Genomic DNA, 21,791 nt, shown 5'->3' with positions numbered 1-21,791 from the left:
AGGAGAGCCTGGCTGCCGGCCTGCTTTGCCATCTAGTGCCTTTCTTTAGCCAGAATAAAGATGAAATATGTTTTACTGCTGAGGAGATTATTAGAGAAAAAAAGAAACATTGGAGAGCTGTGCGTTTCCTGCACTGTACCCAATCATTTCTTGTCTTTCTTTTTTTTTTTTTAATAATGCTGTTGGTTGTGTAGCTTCTTGACATCATTAATATTCAGCGACTGCATATATTAAAAAGTCATTAGTGCTTCAGTGGGTCACTGAGTGGGGTTAACTGCTAACAAGCTCCAAACAATTAACTGTCCGGCAGAATGCCAAAAGACAGACTTATAAAAGTAAATCATATTGATTATTCATCTGTTTTATCTGCTTTACACATGCTTTTGGGTTGAATACCGAACTTTAATACTCGAGTATCGAAAAATGCCTCGTCATTCAATACCAAATTTCAACACCTAAGGAGCAAATCCCATTAGCGTCAGTGAGCCAATGAGCACGCAGCATGCGTGTACCAAGATCTATCAAAGCATGAGATTGTCTAATTTTACATGTCGTATGAAAAACTCTACATCACCTACAGAGATGGGCTCACATATGTGTGCGATCTGCTTGGAAAGAACCAATGAAATGCCTCCCCGCCCCGCTGCGCCTACTCTACCCCTCCCGTGTTTGAGCCTATGCTTAAAGGTCCCATGACATGATGCTCTTTGGATGCTTTTATGACCTCATAAGGAGCTGATTCCAGATCAGCCCATCTGAGCTTTCATTTTCTCAAAGGCAGAGCAGGATACCCAGGGCTCGGTTTACACCTATAGCCATTTCTAGCCACTGGGGGACCAAAAGCATGCTGGGGGAACGCATATTAATGTAAAAATGAATAAAAATGGTTATTTACCCTGTTGGTAGTGAATATCACTTCTGTTGTTTGCTAGCAGATGAAATTGACGAATACAAGTTAACGGAGAGCGGAGAGTTTTTGTTTCCCCTCCGGTGGCCGTGGCTTTCAGAGTATGACGCGGTGTGCTCAGGCTCACGTCTGCGTGTGGCAGGAGGCCCAAGGCCAGGGGGAGGGGTTAGACGCAGCCCCGAGGAAGCTTTAATCGGACTCAGCTGCTGTCTTTCAGTCTGTTCTTTTCCACTGACTTCAGTGTGGAAGTTTTGGTTTGAGAAAATGACCAAAAGTTACTTTTGGAAGCCAGGAATGTCGTTAAACATTAACGGTTCAGTCATCACTATATTGATTACCGACCCTATCAACCCTCACAGAATTATTGCGGTCATTAAGCGTTATGTGGCAATAAAAAAAATAAAGTACTGCCTCTTTTTAAGCACACGGGAGCCAAAGGAGAACATTTCGGAAGGACCAGAGTAAATTACTGAGAAGAAATGTGGCTCTAAGGACTCTGTGGTTGGCTCCGGGGGTCTGTGAGGCCAGGGGTGGCCAGTCCTGTCGCTCTGCAGCAGACTCATACAATGCTCCTTATTGCCCTGCAGCGCTGTGTGGTGGCAGCAAATCTGAAGATGACAAATTAGCACTCAGCTGGTGGGGGGGTTGGAGGACTTGCTGGGGAGGCAGGTTAAGGTCAGACTGTCCGCTGAGTGTGCCTCATTGTGTTGAAACACTCAAACACACACCATATGGACTGGAACTGTGTTTGTGTGCACAAACAGCTTCAGACACACACACACACACACACACACACACGTAAATGAGCAAACGGTTTGTTGCTCATGCAAGAACACACTGACACACACGCTGCTGCGTTATCTGGAATATTCTTAATCTCAGTGACACATGATTGACTGTACGCACAAAACATAATCAGATCAAATAACATTAAGGGTTAAAAAAGTGAAACAAGGTGACATTAGCAAATTACATATGGCGGGTCATATATCATTTCAGTGGGTGTAGTTCAATCGGAAAATCTGAAGACCCTATAAAATCACTATGGTTTTTCCTTCACTGCAAGCAATGCAGCATGACAATCCATTCGATAGGTGTCGAGATAATATAAACTAGAGCTGCAAAGATTAGTCAATTAATCGGCTAAATTAATCCAGGCGCGTAGTCAGTAATGTCGGCCACTTTACTCACTGGCCCGTCCAGCCAAGTTTGATCAAAATATATTTTGTTATGAAACATATTTAAATGGATGTAAAAAAAAAAAGAACTAGTTGTGTGTGTTTAATCGGGCTGGGCAATATGGAGAAAATCAGATATCACGATATTCTTGACCAAATACCTCAATATCGATATTGCGGCGATATTCTAGGGTTGACAATTGCTGCTTTAACAAATATATGATAAATATCTTCACACTTAGATTTTAGATAAATCTTCAGTAATGTGGACATAATGTCAAAGTGGGGAAAAGGCAAATAAATAAATAATAGCCTGGTAGGTTCAGAAAAGTACATCACTTTACTGTAATGCAGCCTTTAAAACCAGGAAAAGACAACTCTTATATGACGATATCCAAAATCTAAGACAAGATATCTAGTCTCATATCACGATATCGGTATAATATCGATATATTGCCCAGCCCTAGTGTTCAATGTGTCATCTCTTCTGATTAAAACAAAGCTGTTAAAACCACAGAATGAGGATCAAACAATTTGGAATCCTTCAGAACAGTAGTTGGTTGCTATGGTTACAACAGGCAGACTCTCCGGGCTGCCTTCAGCAGCTAACGTTAGCTAGCTGGCTTTTTAGACAATGTACCATGGATGTGTTAAGCAATGTACTCAGTGTTCGAACTATACCGTGGCCTTCAGGGGAGCCCTTTTACAATGACTTACAAAGATACATAACAGCTACAAGTGTATGCACTATACAGGATTTACCCTATTATACTTTATAAACAGGAATAGATAGGTCAAACAGCAAACAGCCAGCCACAAATAGTCTATAAACAAAGCATCAGGCTGTTTTTGAGATTTCACATGAACAACGGTTAAAGTTACTCAGGCTACCGAAGAATACCACAAGTCCTCCGTTCAATGAAGCGATGCACCCCAAGCTTCCATCCTTAACAAACAACCATCATGTATATGGGCTCTTCCAGTCTCTCCACTGCTGGCTGTTCCAGTTTAACCAGGGAGAGAGGAGCAAGAGGGGTAAGGATCGTGCCCGGCCTCTGACGAGCTGTTATCACCCCCATCTTCAGCCAGAGAGGACATTATTTCTTCAGCTTCTTCTTGCGTTGCCCCCCCGGTGGGAGGTGTGCTAACAGGGCTTGCAGCAGGTGAATCGGTCGTGCTATTAACGTCATTGCTACACAAAACTTTACTTACTTACTTACTAATTTCTTAGGAAAAACCTAAATGAATTAAACTGCCTTGTTTTCTTTTTGCCATGGCTATACGATGCTTACTGCAGAATGGATTTCAAGGACTTTGCGCCTAATAGCCTCCAACGTTTATATTTTTTCTACGAATCTTTGAGTTAACATGTACTAAACGTGAGTTGAATTTGCCCCGCAGCGCCGCCACGCATTGATGATCATGACAAGAACAGCATGTATCGTTATCTTTACTGAAGTGAATTAGGTTTAAATCGGCGTCATGCATGAATGAATGATATTTTTGCAATTTTACTCATTATAATCCACGATCACGTTACACAAAACTGAAATTGCACGTCAAAGTGACACATTGTCAATATTTTTAGAGACCCCCCCAGAATTTCACAAATCACGTTTTCAGGGGAGCCCATGTCTTATTAAGGGGAGCCGAACTTCCCCTATCTCCCCTGTAGTTCCCACCTTGAATGTACTGTTAAAAGTTTCTTGGATGGAATACAGTGTAAATAAGGACGAGCTTATGTGCAGACATTTCCCCAGCGGAGCTGACAGCCCATCAGCGAGAGAGGAGTTTGTTTGAGTGCTGACACCATAGACTGTATAATATTAATGGACAAAGCATCCGGTTCGGTGAAGTGCTGCGAATGCGGATGTGCCTTAAACCTGCGTTCTATCTGAATTCCAGCAGAGGGCGACACGTGCGGCTGCAAAAGGAGGTCGGTTTCTGTAGAAGTCTATGAGAAAGTGACTCACTTGATTTATTACCTCAGTAAACATTTTCAAAATTAGTTTATGGTCTCAATCGCTAGCTTTAAGTCTTCTGCAACACAGAATGATGTTCATTTTTGGAATTATGGTCTTGTTGATTTTTAAATCTGCGATAAAGCAGGGGGTGTTTTAGGGCGTGGCTATGATGTGATTGCCAGTGAAAGTGTGTAATGTAACGTAGAGTGTAAGGGCTCCTCCCTCACTCCTCCCTCTCATCTCAAATCGTCCCATCCACAAACCAATGAGTGACATCACACACGTGCTGTCCATTAATATTATACAGTCTATGGCTGGCACACACAGAGGTAACCTTAAAGGTCACATGGCATAAAAATTTCACTTTATGAGGTTTTTTAACATTAATATACCCCAGCCTGCCTATGGCCCCCCAGTGGTTAGAAATGGTGATAGGTGTAAACCGAGCCCTGGGTATCCTGCTCTGCCTTTGAGAAAATGAAAGCTCAGATGGGTCAATCTGGAATCTTCTCCTTATGAGGTCATAAGGAGCAAGGTTACCTCCCCTTTCTTTGCTTTGCCCGCCCAGAGAATTTGGCCCACCCATGAGAGAGAGAGAGACATCATGGCTTTCAAACGAGCAAAGTGGCAGTTGGTCAAGGCTGTCACTGCCGTGGACTCGATACACTGTCTAAGAGTTGGCGCCTTGCTGGACACTTTTCATTATATCTTGACAATGCTTGGCTGGAAGTTTTCATTCGTTGATTTTCTTTTACTGCTGGTAGCGCATTTGCTGCTCATGATCGGACCATAGTCCTGAAGCAACGATGCTGTTATGAATGCACAAAGGATACGTTACATGTGCGATATCTGTCTGATGTTGGCTATTCTATGTCATGCAGTGTGTAAACGCCTTCTCTGCTATTTGGGTTCATGATTAGTTGCCACTTTGTGCAATAAAATGGTTAATTTTATAACCATACTGTGCATAGCCAATGCTGCTTGTTCCGCCGGTGCAAATAAATTTTAGCCTGAATAGGTTAAAATCAACTGGTTTTTGTCAATATTGCTGTGTACAAACTTTTTTGACTGATCTTGTTGGTTGAGCATGTTGTAGACAGTACTGCTATTGCCACTGTAATGTAGTATATGTTGGAAGGTAAAATTGTTGCTGTTTTTTTTCACTTTGTCCTTTTTGCTACTTCTACATCTTTTTGAAAATGGTCCACTCACTTTTGTACTGGCCCGCCCAAAATACTATTTCTGCCTACACCACTTTATTAATCGACAACTATTTTGATTGATTAATTTGTTTTAGTCATTTTAAGAAAGAAACATTACATTTCTCTTTAAAGAAGATTGCAGCTTGTTAAAGGTGAATATTTTCTAGTTCCTTCTCTCCTCTGTGACAGTCAACTCAATGTCTTTGAGTTGGGGACAAAACAAGACATTTGTGGATGTCAACTTGGACTTTGGGAAACACTGATCGATATTTTTCACAATTTTCTGACATTTTATAAACCAAACTACTATTTCATTTATTGAGAATATAATCGGAAGATTAATAATCGTCAGTTGCAGCCCTATTATAAACATTGATATCCTTAGAGCCGTGCAAAAGAAAAAAGGACAAATGTACTCTAAGTCAGAGTATGCAAACTGTACGAATGAGACGTCCGAAGTGATCTGAACCAGAGGCGACCGAGCTAAAGATTGTAAATAAAAAATGGGAACGTAATTATTACTCCTCTCTCCAGAGAGGTAAGGCGTTTTCTCTTTGACCCGTCAGCATCTTTACCCTTCACATGTTCCCTCCCTCCATCATGTATCAATCCATCCATCCCCCTCCTCCGTCTGTCCGTCACTTGTGTCCTCTACTGTTCCTCTTCCATCCCAATCTGTTTTTCTTTCTCTTTTCCTCTACTGAAGTGATATTACAAGAAACAAATGTGACCTTCCGCTTCTTTTATCCAACGCCTTTCATTCATTTACGTCTTTCCTGTTCCATCTTTCTTACTCTTTCAGACCAAATTATTTTCCAGCATTCGCTTCCCTCTCCACAACACAACCATCACTTTGACACCACTGCAGCTAGGACTCGTCTATCCTTCTTCTTTTCGTTCCTTTGCTTCCTTGTCCATCTCCCCCCTCCTCCGTCAGTCCATTAGAGGCCAGTTCACAGATTTCCACTGCAGACAAAGGTGGGCAATTCAGGGAAAAGTGCTCAAACGGCCCCAGTCCTCATATTGTGCAATCAAACGCTCTGTACTTCGCTCAATCTTTTTCGCTGGCCACGTCTTTTTGCCACAGGGGCTTTAATGCACAAAAGCTCAGGGTTTAAAGAGGCGGAGATACGGTGGCGTGATGGTTAAAGTCACTGTGGCCAGACATATTCGGTCTGACGCAGTTTCCTGTCTTTTTGCGAGTGCTTTTCCTGAGTGGTCCACAATAGCCTATTTCTTGTAAATTTCCTGCGGAAACGTATTGGAATTTATTCGGATATCACGGACCGGTAAAATAAAAACATCACTTTTTTTCTATTTAAAAGTTTAAAAAAAGTGACAAATAATTGTAAGAAAAAACTATTTTGTGAGTAGATTATGACAAATTATAAAACATTCTCTATTTTTTCTCATTTTTATTTGACATCTCCCCTCCTTTTTCTGAGTATCACTGACTACACAAGAACACACACATCCACTTTGTCCAGTTTAGCTGCAACTTTACCTTGTTTGGTCCGTTTAAAATGAACCCTGGAGCGTTTGGTCGGGTAGTCAGAACTCTGAATTTTTTTTTAAAGTCATATTTTAGTACAAAAAACATCAGAATTCTGAGAAAAGTCAGAATTCCGACTTTGTTCTCAGAATTCTGAGATTAAACTCAAAATTCTGCCTTCTAACTCAGAACACAAATACATGTTTCACATGTGGTCCTCTTCCGTATATTATGGGTTGGTTTATCCATATATATTTTCCCTCTTTCTTTTATAACTTGTGATTCTAGAATGTCATTCTAGTTATTCAGACAAAAAGAGCAAAACAATTAAGCAAAGACTTCACAAATCATCAAATCAAGTCACAGTTGAACTCATTTATGATGAATGAAAGAATAACCACATTAAGATATTCTGCAAAAAACAGCTGAGACAGACAGAATACGAGGACGATGAACATTTGTTAGTGAATCCCTTTAATGTTCTTGGAACACAGCGTTCCCGGGTACGAAAAGGGTTAAATAACCTGTATCATTTCGAGCCGAGGCCACAGAGTGAAGACAGCGTCCCTAAAACCAGAAGATGTCATATAATATTTATCTGAGAGTGCAAACATATCCGAGCCTTGGTGGCTTTGCACCCGGCCCCTCTATGCAGGAAGTCTGATATTTCCTGTCTGGTGAGCAGCGAGGGAAGCCAGAGAGAAAGATTCAAAAACAGATAAGCAAAAGGAATATAGGAAAAAAAATGCTGGTCAATAAAGGTTTTTGATGAAAGTTATGATAGATTTCAAAAAGAACTGAAGGAAATTGTGTATTTTGTTTGCTTGAGGTGAAGTTTTTAGCAGAAGCAAACCCAAGAAAAAAATGTGACAGAAATCCATTTGCCAAATCCATTAAATGATGCCGCAGTGACATTTACAGCCACACAGCCTTCAAGAAATGTTTCCATGTTTACCGGGGTAATGTGCTGTTTGAACATTAGCCGGTGCCTCACAAAAATGCCAAGTTCATTTTCTTTCCTTCTTATGAATTATTACTTTTCCACGCTAGAACAGGATGCTGGTGTATTTCTGATACACTCCCTCTGGAGAGTGTTGTGGGTGTCTGAAGCGGCTGTTTAAAGTGGTTACGTAAGCGAACATGCATGTGGGTTGTTCGGAGTGTTTTGTATGGCTGTTTCTGCTCTGTTTTATACTTTTAAATTTTGAGATTAAAATGTTTTTTTTTCGTTTCTAATTTGAACCTTCTTTCTGAATAGGGTTGGGTATCCTTTGGGTTTTTCCGGTGCCTAAACGGTGCTTGAACCAAGACATAATGTAAAAAGCTGTCATTGGCGCGAGTGACTCAGCTGGTGAAGTTGCAGGCAGCTGGTTTTCAACAGCCAATAGTGATGTCAGCTTGTAAAGGAAGCTACAATCGCTAGAAATAATCCATTTTATTTCTATGTTACAAACTGTCAGCTTGTAGAAAATACTTTGGAAATGGTTTTAGACGGAGGCTCAATGTGCGCCCGCGAGCACGGTAATGTGATGAGTGAACGAGTGAGCTAGAGAATGACTGAAGAGAGCGAGCGTGAGTACATACATACATACATAAAACGTGTTTTCGCCAATTCATCACTAGAAATGCAACTCTAGCAAGCACTACTTAGTATCACCAACGTTATCCACATTTAAAATTTAGACGCAACAAATGATATATCCAACTAAAAAAAGCCTGGAAGTTGGAAGTTAGGACGGAAGTACAAAGAGTCGTTGCTATGGAGATGATACACCGTTTCATCGCATTGGTGTGAACTGGCAGGTTTCAGAGAGCTGCAGACTGACGCGTTGCAAGTAGTTTTAACTTTTCTTGCAAATCTTTTGGTCTGAACTGGGCTTTAGACTACTTTAAATCATCTTGAGAACTGTATGAAAACGTATTTAGGAGGAGCAAGTGTAACGGAAAGGTAAAAAAGTGAGAGACGGGAAGGCGGAAGCCTGCGCTTAAGAATGAAAGAGAAAATGAGGGTGGTTCGAAGGAGAACACAAGACAGAGGAAATCAGAGAGACAAAGCATGGACCATAGACTCCCTCTCTGGCCGGACAGATGGATTGCAGTGGTGCTGAGTAATTTGTTCGAGGCGGACGGGTTTAATAGATTAAAGTCATTTGAATAATGGATGACCTCCATTTCCAAATTACGCCCTCATAAGTCACATGAGCACCACATTGATCAGATGTTCGGGAAGCAGTGCGGCCTCGTGCCTACATCACTGCATGGTAATCGCTTTGAGCCCAAATGCAAAAGCCCACACATTCTGCTGAAGTGCTCTTGAGCCCCATAAACTGTTTGGTTCTGTGTGGAGTCTCCGGTCAACTAATCAACCCACCACGTGGCTTCCTGTTTTTTTGCACCTTCCCCGCCTGCTCGCCATCATCCCACCTGCACAGGAAATTAAACCGTGAGTTCGACCTGACTGGTCAGGACCAGTTCACTTTGATCCCTCCGAGATTACCTAGAAATTATCTTTTATATGAGCTTATATTTTATATGAGAAAATGTGAGATGTCCACGTGTTTGATATCCTGGCGAAGGCAGGAAGTACATATTGGGGATAAAATGAATGTTTTGACGGCCCTTTACCGGAGACAGGGTATAAGATTGGGTGAACTTTGTTTATCCCCAAAGGTACGGGCTGTAGAGAGACTCAGTGGTCACATCTAATCACCTACGCACATGTCAAATACCCACATCACCAGCATCTCTCACCGTATATCAGAGCTGGGGACTTGAGTTTGAGACTCGGACTCGAGTTGCATTTAAGTCACGCACACAGTGACTTCAGACTTGATTTAAAGGGATACTCCACCGTTTGTTGAAATCGGGCTTATCACGGTCTCCCCTAGCTGTAGATACGTGGGCCAACGCATTTTTTGTGCATGCATTGTTTAAGTCCGGTGCAACACCAGCGGCGCCGCCGCTAGTTAGCTTAGCGTAGTGAATGGAATCCTATGTTAGCATGTTGTGAGTAAAAGTGAGCCAACAAAAATAAGTGAGACAAAAAATGCATTGTCCCACCTATCTACAGCCAGAGTAGACCGTGATAAGCCCTATTTCAACAAACGGTGGTATTCCTTTAAGACTTGTCCTCTAAAGACGTCAGGCTCGACTCGGACTCGAGATGCTGGACAATCTTTGTTTTTAGGAAACGTCGATAAGCTGACCATAACCTACCTACATAACATGTAACACGTAACGTATCTGCTGCGCGCGGCTACACATGTGAGAGCATCGGCAGCTGCAGTGCCATTCATCAGAAGCTTTGGCTTTAAAAACTTCATCCAAGGCCCAAACAAAAGAATCGCTGAATACAAAATATATGAACTCTAGCTCAAAGAATTAAGACTTGACTCTGACTCTAGCTCAGAGACTTGAGACTTGACTCTGACTCTGACTTAAGTTGGACTCTAGCACAAAGACTTGACTTGAAATCATGCTCAGAGACTTGTGAGCATCTCTCACCATATATTGTATATGCTCAATCACATGTTGTGTGCAAGGGTTGCAGCGGACAACATGAACGTTGATCTTGATACTCATTTAAAATGTTGTAATGGTCGAGCTGTTGATGGGGCTTGATGAAAAGTCGGTGGCATCGCTAAAGTTATTAGGACTCTTTATCTGACCATAAATGTTTGCTCTAAATTTTATGGCAATATCTTTACAGTTTTTTAGGTATTTGTGACCAAAGTGTTGGAAAGTAACAGTTTTTAACCCTTGTGTTGTCTTCCCATCAACCTTGAAAAAAAACACTATTTTTTGACGTTTTTGACGCCTTTTTTTCAAATTGTTTTGTTTTTGCCTTTTCCAACATTTTGAATTGTTAAATGTTTCCTCTACACACGTTCAGCGCTTATTTCTACGTCCCATATTTTCTGATATAAAACAAAAATTGAAAATGGGTCAATATGACCCGAAGTCAACACAAGGGTTAACAAAGAAAGTAAAAAACAAACATTAAACATAGTTTAGTTTTGGTGTCTTTAAAATGACTTGTTGGTGTGCGCTCAGTGAGGTTTACTCCCCGGTCCATGGATCCGCCGCCCTGTCCTGGACGGATTAATCTAACACGAGGAAACTCTGATGAACTCAATTTCTAATTAAACAACCAGTAAATACAATCTGTGGCCCGCAGCTGAAATCTATACCTCAGTCTGCACCAATGAAATTCCCTGGAGTTGTCCAACATCTAATGACATTAGTGAGGCCTGTGTGTGTGTGCGTCAAGTTAAATTAAAAATAAAGTTGCAGCTAAACTGGAGAAAGTGAATGTGTGTGTACACCGCTATGTGCTGTGTTCTTGTGTAGGAGGGGGAGGGAAGATGTCAAATAAAAATGAGAAAAAAGAGATTTTTTAATAATTTGTCATAATCTACTCACAAAATAGTTTTTTCTTACAATCATTTGTCACTTTTTTAAACTTTTAAATAGAAAAAAAGTGCTGTTTTATTTTACGGGTCTGTGATATCCGAATAAATTCCAATACATTTCCGCAGGAAATTTACAAGAAAGATCTATGTACAGTAGTCTTGTACTAATTATAGGAAAAAAGGAACAGTGTTAAATTATACACTTCCAATTAATTTATTCCAATGATTACTGGTGTAACTCTAACTTAAAACTAAAACTATTTTGGTCCGTGCACAGCAGGTCAGCTGAACATGTAAGAATGTGAGATTTGTTGACAGGCAATTATGAAATTCAACATAAATATGTATGATATAGTTTATAATAATGAACAAATAATGAATGAAAGATACTTCGAGAGAAAACAGTCAACCCTGAACATCAACATTTACTAAATGGAGGTTTTTGTTCGAGGCACATCAAATAAATGCAAAAATATGTTTGGCTGCTACAAAATCAATCAGGTTGGGTCATTTCTATGCATGAGAAACACTGCAGGGTTGTTGTTGTTAGATTGATGTCCTGACACGCCCACCTAAACACCGCACTCCCATTGGCTGGAGTATACACTTCATCTCATTATGGTCTTGTTCCCCTCTGGACCAAAACCACAACAGAAACCTCATCTGTGTAAGTGTGTATATATATATATATTCATTGACGACCAGCTGCGTCCCAATGAAATAAATGCCGGTCTGTTCCAGGAGAAAAGGTCACAGCAAAGATAGCATCTCTACGTGAGGAAAATCACAACACTTCAATCCGGGATGGAAGGATGGCTGAAGGGCTAAACTGCTATACTGTAGTCTGTAACATGCAAAGAAGAAGGCATGGAGGCTGCATAAATAGTGTTTGGCATTGTTTTGATTTTACCAGTTATGATTCCAATTCCGATTCTTCCTTTCGATTCCTGTTCTTATCGATTCTCGATTCTGATTCTTTGAGGGGTGGAGTTGAAATGGGTCGCGTGCTTATTTCACATTTCATTTTTTGATTCAATGGGGATTTACAGTTTTTCCAGGATTTTTCAACGTAAGATAAAGCCATGCTTGCTGTGCTCCATGGCTGCAACGCAACACGTTACAGAAAACCCAAACTTGCGAGTGTTAAATTTGGAACCGATGATCGGATTCGAAACCAAATTTTCCAAATGACCCAATAAAAAAAGATTCCATTAACGAGACGATTCCATTGGAATTGTAATTTTTGAAACTGAATTCAAAGTTGTAACCAGTTCTCCATGCCCAAACCCTACGCATAATATATCGGTTTTTTAAATTCAAGAGAGAACAAAAAATTCTAACAACCCAATCCGCACCACTCACGGCAGGAAGGACAAAAGGATGGATGGAACGAGGGAGGACTGAGTGAAGAGCGATGGAGGAAAAGTAAATTGCAACAAGCCTGTAGGAGAGAAGGATGAGTGAATTAGAAAAGAGATGGGGGATCAAGCGAATGGGGAGCATGGGAATTGCAGGGCCTACACCAAGCACAGAGGACGGGAAAGAAGGAGGAATAGATAAAGAAAGAAATTAAGCGATGAAGTGAGCCCAGCCAAATGGTGTTCAGACCGAACAAGATACAAATTTGGTGTCCTTCTATTCGTGCAAATTTGAGGGCTGGGATAGCCTAAAGATTTGTTACCAAACCGGGAGCTGACAGGGTCAGACAAAGTATCAGGATCACATTTTGTTGCATCAAGTCCCAAGTGAGGTTTAGATTTCAAATGTAATTTGTAAGAAATGTTCTCTCTTTGTGTCTCTGACTGTGCCAATCGCCTGCGTCCATGTGTGTCAAGTAGATAAAAGATGCCCTGTGGGTAAAGGCAAAGATATAGCCAATATCGTAGCCAATGTGTTGGATTAGCCTGGCAAGCTAGTGGTCAGTAATGGAAGAAATAAAGCCAAAATATATTCTGGGTTCAGGTTTGAGTCTTGTCTCTTCCTTTGGCAGCGGCAGTTTTATTTGTGCCGGAGCAAGTACTGGCTATAGTTGTGCTAGATTAGCTGTAGCAAGCTAATAAAATGCTCTGACTGATTTCAAAAGTTTACAGACCGATTACGTCTCCTATTTTCTTTTACACCCTCTTGTATTTTGCTCATGTTCAGATCATTTCCACCACATTGCACTACGCTGAGGGAATGTGCATCTATTCACGTTTGTTAGAGATACTTTATTTTGATATATGAACAAATGAACAGTGCCCCCTGGTGGCTCAATAGCTATCTCAACCACTAAATGAAATAGATAGCTATAGCCAGGGCTGTAGAACTCGAGTCCGGTCTTGTACTCAACTCCGGACTTGAGACAGTTTTTCCTATGGACTTGGATTTGTCTCGGTCTCTGCCACTGGTCTTGCCAAATATGGCTTTTGGTCTCGACCGAGTCCAGGTGTCTTTATTATGTTTATAATGACCAGTATTACAGAGTCTGTAATGCTGGTCACTTCTTTTCTACACTACATCTAGAGTGAAGCTATATTTTCATTTAGTTGCTCAAATGCTCATTACTAGTACCTAGCAGCAGAGACGTGCAGTCAGGGTAGGCAAGCTAGGCACTGCCTACCCTGTCAAAATTCAAACATAAAAATGTTTATTAAATCATTTTATTTAATAAACTTGTATTTCTATTTTTATTGTATATTCTTGTGATTTATATATGTGTATTATTCAAATTTTTAGGACATTACGATGACAAATGTAGCAGTTACGCATACTCAAATACAAAAGAAATGGTAGAATAAGCAGTGCTTTTACTGTCCATTCATTGCGGATTAAAAGAGAAAAACATGCGCACTTCGATCTTGTATTCCTCAACATGTACGGCAAAAAGCACAACTCTGCTGTGCCTTTACACGTAAATATGTTATGCCAGTAATCTCCTACGTTACATATCAGACATGGACCAATTAAAATCGAGATATTACTGGACATTTGCGCAGCTTACATTGTTTGTAAGCGTAATCCCCGCAAAATTCAAAGACAAAATGACAGCAGCGGTGTCCGCAACTGGTCTTGACAATACCAGCCACAGCTTCAGTGGAGCGCACATTTTACCACTCTGAAACGGATCAAAACATAAAGTCGGAACTGGACCGGGCAAGCACTTCTTTCAGCCATTGCCATTATATCAATTGAGAGCCAGAGACTATGCAAACTGAAGGCCCGTAAAGACGAGTTTTACAACGCTGTGATCGACGTCTTAACGAGGAAAGAGCGGCGGATGGATTTTATGTCTATAAATAATACCGATTGGTGAGTCAGAAACTATTTTGGGCTTAATATGAATTGATAAGTGTGGTTGAATTAATGCCGATTGCTGTCATACATCAGTGCCTAGCCTCTCACTGACATCACCGCACGTCACTGCCTAGCAGTGGTAATAGTAGTGGATTGGTGTTTGTATCAGTTCTAACACTGCTATTATGAGGTATCAACATATGTCATTCTGTTTTCTTTAGATTAGATTATATGATATTTAGGGGAGTGGCTATACACTGTTTTTGCAACTTTTCGATCAACAAATAACCTGAAGTGATTGTCTTGATACTGTCATGCATAAGACTTTTTTTATTGTTGTCCTGGACTCAGTCTTGACTCGGACCCTAACCTTTTTGGACTCGGTCTTGTCTTGGACTCGAACCATTTTGGAATCTGTCTTGACTTGGTCTCAACTAGTCCTGGTCTTGGACTTGTCTTGGTAGGTAGAAAAGAGGTTTTCCGAATAAAAGCAGACCCATGGAAAACCTACCTGAACATGCAATACTTAAATCTAAAAAATGAGACCAGATCAAAAAGAGCACCCAAAGACAGTCAGACCCAATACGAAACAGCCCATTAGACCTGATCCAGAACGTGGTCAAAGCCGACAGATCGAAATAGAGAGGGAAAAGCAACGCCCAGACCCAATTAGTCTGAATATAATTTGGCCCCAGTCAGACCCTCTTAAAGGAGAAGAAAATTCAAGAGCGAGAAAGATTTAGGTGCGTAAAGGGATCAGGGGAATAAAGCATGGAGGAATCGATGGAATGAAAACCGAGAGGAAGAAATGAGAAAGAGGGGACGTGAGATGGAGATGGACGAGGGAGGGGAGGAGTAGAAATAATCGAGTGATGGGGATGAGAGAGTTTTGGGAGGAAAAAAGAGAGAGGGGCAGGCTGAGCTGTAGAGGAATAAATCTCATTTCATTCTGGCCGGTGGTCACTGAGCTGATGGAACGAGATGAGAGGGTTGATTTAAGGAGACATTGACCTCTGGCCCCTGGGGGCCCCTCACTTACAAGAACATTCACCCAGCCTGTTTTATGTTGCTCTTACTGATTGAGTCCAGCCTCAGCCGATGTACAAGTCACCTGGGGTATGAATGAAAAGCAGTGGCAAAGCTTTGAACTTACAAAAAGAACTTGTTCGCATTAAAAATGTATCACATCATATCCTGATGATTATTCCATCCTGTAATATAGTTTAAACATAAATATTTTACAACTTTAAAACATTTTGAATAATATGATTGATGTCTGCCTTATGTCTGATACGACAGTTCCTCCCAACCATATGACGACATAGGTTGTTTATTTCTAGCCTCTAATACGACTCACAGGAGCGTCTTCATATCTAAACAACAGAACGTTCGCGTTTTAAATGTGTCGTAAATGGAACATCGCAGTTTGGTTAGGTTTAGGCACAAAAGATCGTGGTTTGGGTTAAAATCATTACGCGAGAATGTTGTAGTACTCGAGATCAGGCTTGGTCTCGAGACCGATCTCAAGACCACTTTTTGAAGGTCTCGGAATCGATCACATTTTGACTCGGTCTCAGATAAAGAGGACTCTGGATTTTATTTCAAGACCACAACTGTCTTTTGATTATTTTATCAAGGCATTTCTCATGATACACTTATGGCAAAGAAAGAGGTGAATGAAGACGAATCTTAATTTGTTTTCTGTGGAGGTTTTTTATGGGAATGTGGATCTTTCAGATCAATTTGAGGAGTGCCAATGGTTAGCATTTTCCACATTTATCACGTCATGCAGTGTGGGACTCACACTGGTCTGGTCTTGGTCTCAATGCCTTACAGTCTGGTCTTGGTGATGACTTGTTCTCGGTTTAGGTGGTCTTGATGACAAACACTGGTTTAGTTACTTAACTTCCGGTTACGCACGTGACGCAGAAGGTGACGTAGATTTGTTTGTTCTGAATGGATTCGAAAAAGTGTTGTCTGTATCCACACATTTTTGAGATATCCTGCAAACTAACAAAGCTACACCAAGGATGTTATGTTTTTGAGATCTGGTCATGTTACCCCTCTCACATGCAGTAGTTCATATAAAATCAACTCTTTTCGAGCTGTGCAAACTTGAAACAAAGTTGCAGTAACAATTTTGATCATTTAGATTCAATGTGAGCAAATCATCTCAAGCAGAACATGCAACTCCTTCAAGTCACTGCAAAAAAAAACAGGTATTTGGTCATAAACTAAAGCGTTTGTTAGTACATTGGTGCTAATACAATGGTCTTTACAAGATTTATGGCATTTGATCCAACCGTTAATCAGTTTAATGATCATTGATCTGCCTTGCTCAATTGCCAATATGTAACTTAGCACAGAAAAACCTTTAAATTATGCTTTGTATTTGCTGACCGTTGTTTCCCCAGTCATTTTCAATGAAACTGACAGGAGAACGCAGGCTTTACTGGGCTCTGAGCTAAAGTTTTCTAAACCATCTTAACAGAAATTTACCAACTCTTGTTCCGACCTGATTGCGGCATAGAAAATTGCCAAAGCATTGACAGGTTACGATGCACATGCTGGGGCTACAGTTGAGTACTTACCACCTAAAGCTTGCTTCATAACAAAATCCATGGTTCCTGCTGATTCGTGTAGTTGTTTATCTCAAAACCAAAGAGAACTGAGCACGTAGCCAACAAGCCTGGGATCTCTGGGTGTCTTGGTCCTTCGCACTTTCCCTTCCTTCTGTCGTGATCCTGAACGTCTTCAGTGAATCTCTTCTGGACCTGAGAGAGAAAAAATCGGTATTAGTTTGGAATACATGGTAATTAAGGAAGTGCTGGGTTTACAATTCCATCTTCAAAACGTCAATAGAGACACTAAATACAGCGATATAGATCTCCAGTCCGTCTGTTATCGGATGGTGCGAGACAGCGGATCACGCAAACAACAGATAATGTGATCTTCTTAGCGCTCTATCTCTGTGACAGGAACCCCTTTCTGGGAAGCCCGTGGATCAATACTCAGGCCATTTGCTCCAAGTCACTTATCCCTCTGTAAGTCAATACCACTGGATCGCTCATCTTCTACCGCTGACTGGCCATAAATATTTCATGGTAAATAAAACAACGTGTTTGATTTTAATCCATTAAACTCATGACACACATTCACCACGCATGCAGAAAATCTTCTTACATCCACACTAGAGCTGCAAAGAATAAGCGATTAATCGATAAGTTGTCAACTGTGAAATTAATTTATTTTGATAATTGATTAGTCATTTTTTATGTAAAAAAATAAAAATAAAACATTCTCTGATTGCAGCTTGTTAAATGTGAATAACTAGTTTCTTCTCTCCTCTGTGACAATAAACTGAATATTTTTGAGAAAAAAAGACATTTGAGGATTTGAATTTTTCACCATAGTCTGACATTTTATAGAGCAAACAACAAATTATTTAATCAAGAAAATAATCAACAGATTAATCTACAATGAAAATAGTCGTTAGTTGCAGCCCTAATCCACACATAAAACACAAATACTTGCACTGTAAGGGAAATAGCAAAAGATAGTCACATCTTTTCTCATATATTTTCTCATTAATATTTCATAAACTATGACAATCCACTGTCTCAGTTTCAGAAACTACTTCCTGTGTTTCCAATCCCAGCTGATAATACAATTGATGTGTGTGTCATTCTGTCACCCATGTGTTGTCCCCTGAAATGTCATTGAGGAGGTATTTGCGTTGTTTGTAATACAGTTGGACAGTGGCCATTATGGAAACTGCAGCTGCCTTGATCACTAAGCCTGGTTGAGCCTGGTTGCTCATTGGCTTGTTTTAAATATAATGCCCTGTTGTCCCTGTGTTGTGTCCCTGTAAACTCTCACTGTTGCCCCTTCATCTATTTGATAAACTCTCATACTGCGCTAGTGTCAACCAAGATGAAATCCTCCACATTTATTGCACCTGACAAACCAGAACGCCATTTCCATAATGAAGCAGATCCCTCCCGCTCCTCCTCGCCGAGAAACACCCCCCCTTCCTGTGTAATTTCGCCACGCCAATATGCCGAAGCTGAATAGAGCTGGGATGAGATAGGATGGGACGGCAGATTGAGTTGCACAGCTTATTCTGGGAGGTAACAGGGGAGACAAGGCCGAGCGGGACCACAATCCATTTGTAACTGTGACCGAGCGCTTCAGGGGGTGAAGAGCCTCATTTCCATACACACACACACACACAAACACACACACGCAAAGAGGACACAGCCACACAAGATTTCATTAACTACTGTATGCTGACACACAATACGAGAAACACAAATGACAGGACCAGATGTCTGCTTGCCTGTGCTGGACTACCTGCAGCCTGGGTCTGTCCTGGCCTCGCCACTGTTGCACTAAATGCTTGCTCTTGGGGGAATTACTAGAATTGTTGGGTCTTTGTAAATTATAGAGTGTGGTCTAGACCTACTCTATCTGTAAAGTGTCTTCAGATAACTCTTGTTATGATTTGATACCTTAAATAAAATTGAATTAACCTGTCTTGGCATTCATTAATGTGTATCTGTGTGTATGCATACAAAAAATGGTGTGTGTGTGTGTGGGTGCGTCACTGTAAGGAGAGGATGGAGGCAATCATTTTGGAAATTAATTCAATAATTACGTTAAAGGAAATGAAAACGCTGTGTTGTGATGTTCTGCTGGTAAAAAAACAAAAAAAACAAGGTGCTGGTGTATTCACTCGGGTGTCATGAGAACAAAACATAAATAGATCTACAGATGAATCACCACAAGACATATTTATCAGATTATTGGGCTTCTATGTTCCTAAAGTGATGTGATTTTCTTGATGAACAACATTTGAAAAAGTTCTTGGAAAATGAATAAAATCCAAGATATGGTTTGTAACCATGACAGCAAAGGTAAATGTATTTTGGTCAAACAGCTGGTCAAAGTTGCTTCCGTCAAGTACTGGTAAAAATATGAAAAAGAAATAACAAAAAAGAGAAAGGTTTCTGAAAGTAAAGAAAAGTACATTATGGCTAGCCTGGTCCTACCAGACTCTGCTCCATTAGCCTGGTCCTACCAGACTCTGGTACATTAGCCTGGTCCTACCAGACTCTGCCCCATTAGCCTGGTCCTACCAGACTCTGGTACATTAGCCTGGTCCTACCAGACTCTGGTCCACTAGCCTGGTCCTACCAGACTCTGGTCCACTAGACTGGTCCTACCAGACTCTGGTCCATTAGCCTGGTCCTACCAGACTCTGCTCCATTAGCCTGGTCCTACCAGACTCTGGTCCATTTCATTAGTACAGAGAGTCTGGCCACTCTCCATTGACAAGTGTTAACTTCCTTGAAGGCGGGTACTCTGTTGAAGTTTAAAACTATTGGCTCTGCCCAGAGCCAGTCTGGATCTGCCAGAACCAATCGCTAACGTTTGGTCGTGACGTCGGCTTAGCATCGCTAGCGTTAGCCTTAGCCAACTCCTTCACCACTAACGGACGGATCATCATGGCCCCCAACACAACTCAGCAAAGATTGTTCTTGCTCAGGCTTTAACTTCTGGATATTCGGCAGAGTTGCCACAACGGACTGAATGGCTTCGCTCGCATCTTTGTCTGCCGCCATTACGGAACTACAACTCAAACTAGCGCACAACCTCAACGTCATTGTTCTCAGCCACTCCCTCTGTTCGCTGATTGGACCGGTAAAAATGGATCATCCAGCGTTCAGCCATTCTACTCATTGCGTACTACGTTCTTTCTTTACACACTTCATGCAGCTGAACGAAGGAAAATATACAAAACTTTTTGGATAACAAAAGAAGAAAAGCAAGATTAATAACTTTAAAAAAGGAGCTGGTTGTGTGTGCGTGTGGGGGGGGGGGTCTGGCAGCAGAACATCTCTCATTGTTTCAGAAGAAGACTCAAAGAAAACACTAATCGAATAAAGAAAGAGATGTTGCTGTCTGGCAAGGACATCTGGAAGAAAAGGACACACACACACACACACACACACACACACATATACACACACACATATACACAGCCATAATCAGTGATGTGGTCAGTATGAAAGCTCTCTTTTTATTTTTTATTTTTTTAAAGTGTGTTACGTTTTCATTGTGGAGATAAAAGCGCACACTCTGACGTTACGAGACAAAAAAACTCACAGTCCATTTCAAGCCTTCACCAAAAGATATTTGCTCCTAATTTTTTGAAAGGCTCTTAAGAAATGGGTTTGTCTCCGCTGGTAACCATCATCTCCCTGCAGACTGAAAACCTTCTCCAACGCAACAGCACCAGGTCGACACAATCTTTCGAAAGGTCGACGTCAGGAACAGTTCATCTTGCGTGTTATCGTGTGAAAACGGAGGAGCGGAAACTCTACCTGCCTCCGTTTCCATCCTCGTCAGAAAACCAGAGGCCCTAACGGCGCCGCGTTATGCAAAAGCTTATCAGTGGGCGGTTGGCGTTGGACTGGAAGCTGAAGCAGCTCTCTCCAGCCTACTGCAACCATCTCGGCTCTGGTGATAGCGGAGGGGCTTTAAAACCTTGCATAACCCTCGCTTTCACACAGAGCCAAATATACCATACAATCACTGACGCCAGCACCCAAGGGCATTCCCCCGCTCCCGCCCTCCCATCATCTCCCATCAACCCCGCCCCCCTCCCCCTCCCCCTACCCAGAAATCCAACCATTTTTTTCCTTCCATCCTCCACCAGCCTTTCTTCTCCTACTTCTCCTTCCCTTTTTTAATTTCATAATCCGGGCGCTGGCAGCGGAGCGTGACGAAGGATAATGTTATCAGGGCCGGGCAGGACGGCGCGCTGATCCTATCCCGCTTATTGGAAGTTGTTTCACGGCCGGAGACGGGCATGGGAGCGGCTCGGTGAGAAAGGCGAAACGTGAGTCAGTCAACGCAACGTGTTCGTGACAGGCGAAGGAAATTTGTTAGAGGGACGGATAGAAGAAGGAAAAAATGATGGTGGGAAAAAAAGCTTCACATGTGTGTGTGTGTGTGTGTGTGTGTGTGTGTGTTTTTGTGTGTGATTTCAGTTCAAAGATGACAGGTCCGGACAGGATATAGTGATGATACAGTATTTTAATGATGGAAACAAAAAAACATATTGCTGTTGTCGCGCAAAAACTCTTACTTCAGTTTAGCTGATTTTCATTTTTAAAGGATGATGCTGATTGTCAGGATATTCCATAAAATCAACATGTTTTTCCTGCTGTGCGGGAAACTAAAAACTGTACATGTAATAAAAAACTGTATAAAGGAGCTAAAAACATCAGTATGGTCCTTTAAGAAAATCCCCTGTCCTCTTAGGGCCCTAACCTGCACCCGGCACAGCGCAAAA

At 41.4% G+C, this 21,791-nt stretch overlaps 1 protein-coding gene across 1 annotated transcript in view; it reads right to left on the bottom strand.

The window, feature by feature from the left end:
* Positions 1–21,791, bottom strand: part of cplx2b (complexin 2b) — a 59,113-nt gene that overhangs the window by 4,076 nt on the left and 33,246 nt on the right. Inside the window, exon 2 of the mRNA XM_028590184.1 lies at positions 17,023–17,205. Within this exon, the coding sequence (XP_028445985.1) occupies positions 17,023–17,053 (31 nt within the window). The 5' untranslated portion in view covers positions 17,054–17,205. The remainder of the gene's footprint in view (positions 1–17,022; positions 17,206–21,791) is intronic.

Source organism: Perca flavescens, chromosome 10, assembly GCF_004354835.1.
Source record: "Perca flavescens isolate YP-PL-M2 chromosome 10, PFLA_1.0, whole genome shotgun sequence".
NCBI lineage: Eukaryota > Metazoa > Chordata > Actinopteri > Perciformes > Percidae > Perca > Perca flavescens.
This window is presented reverse-complemented; position numbering and strand designations above follow the sequence as displayed.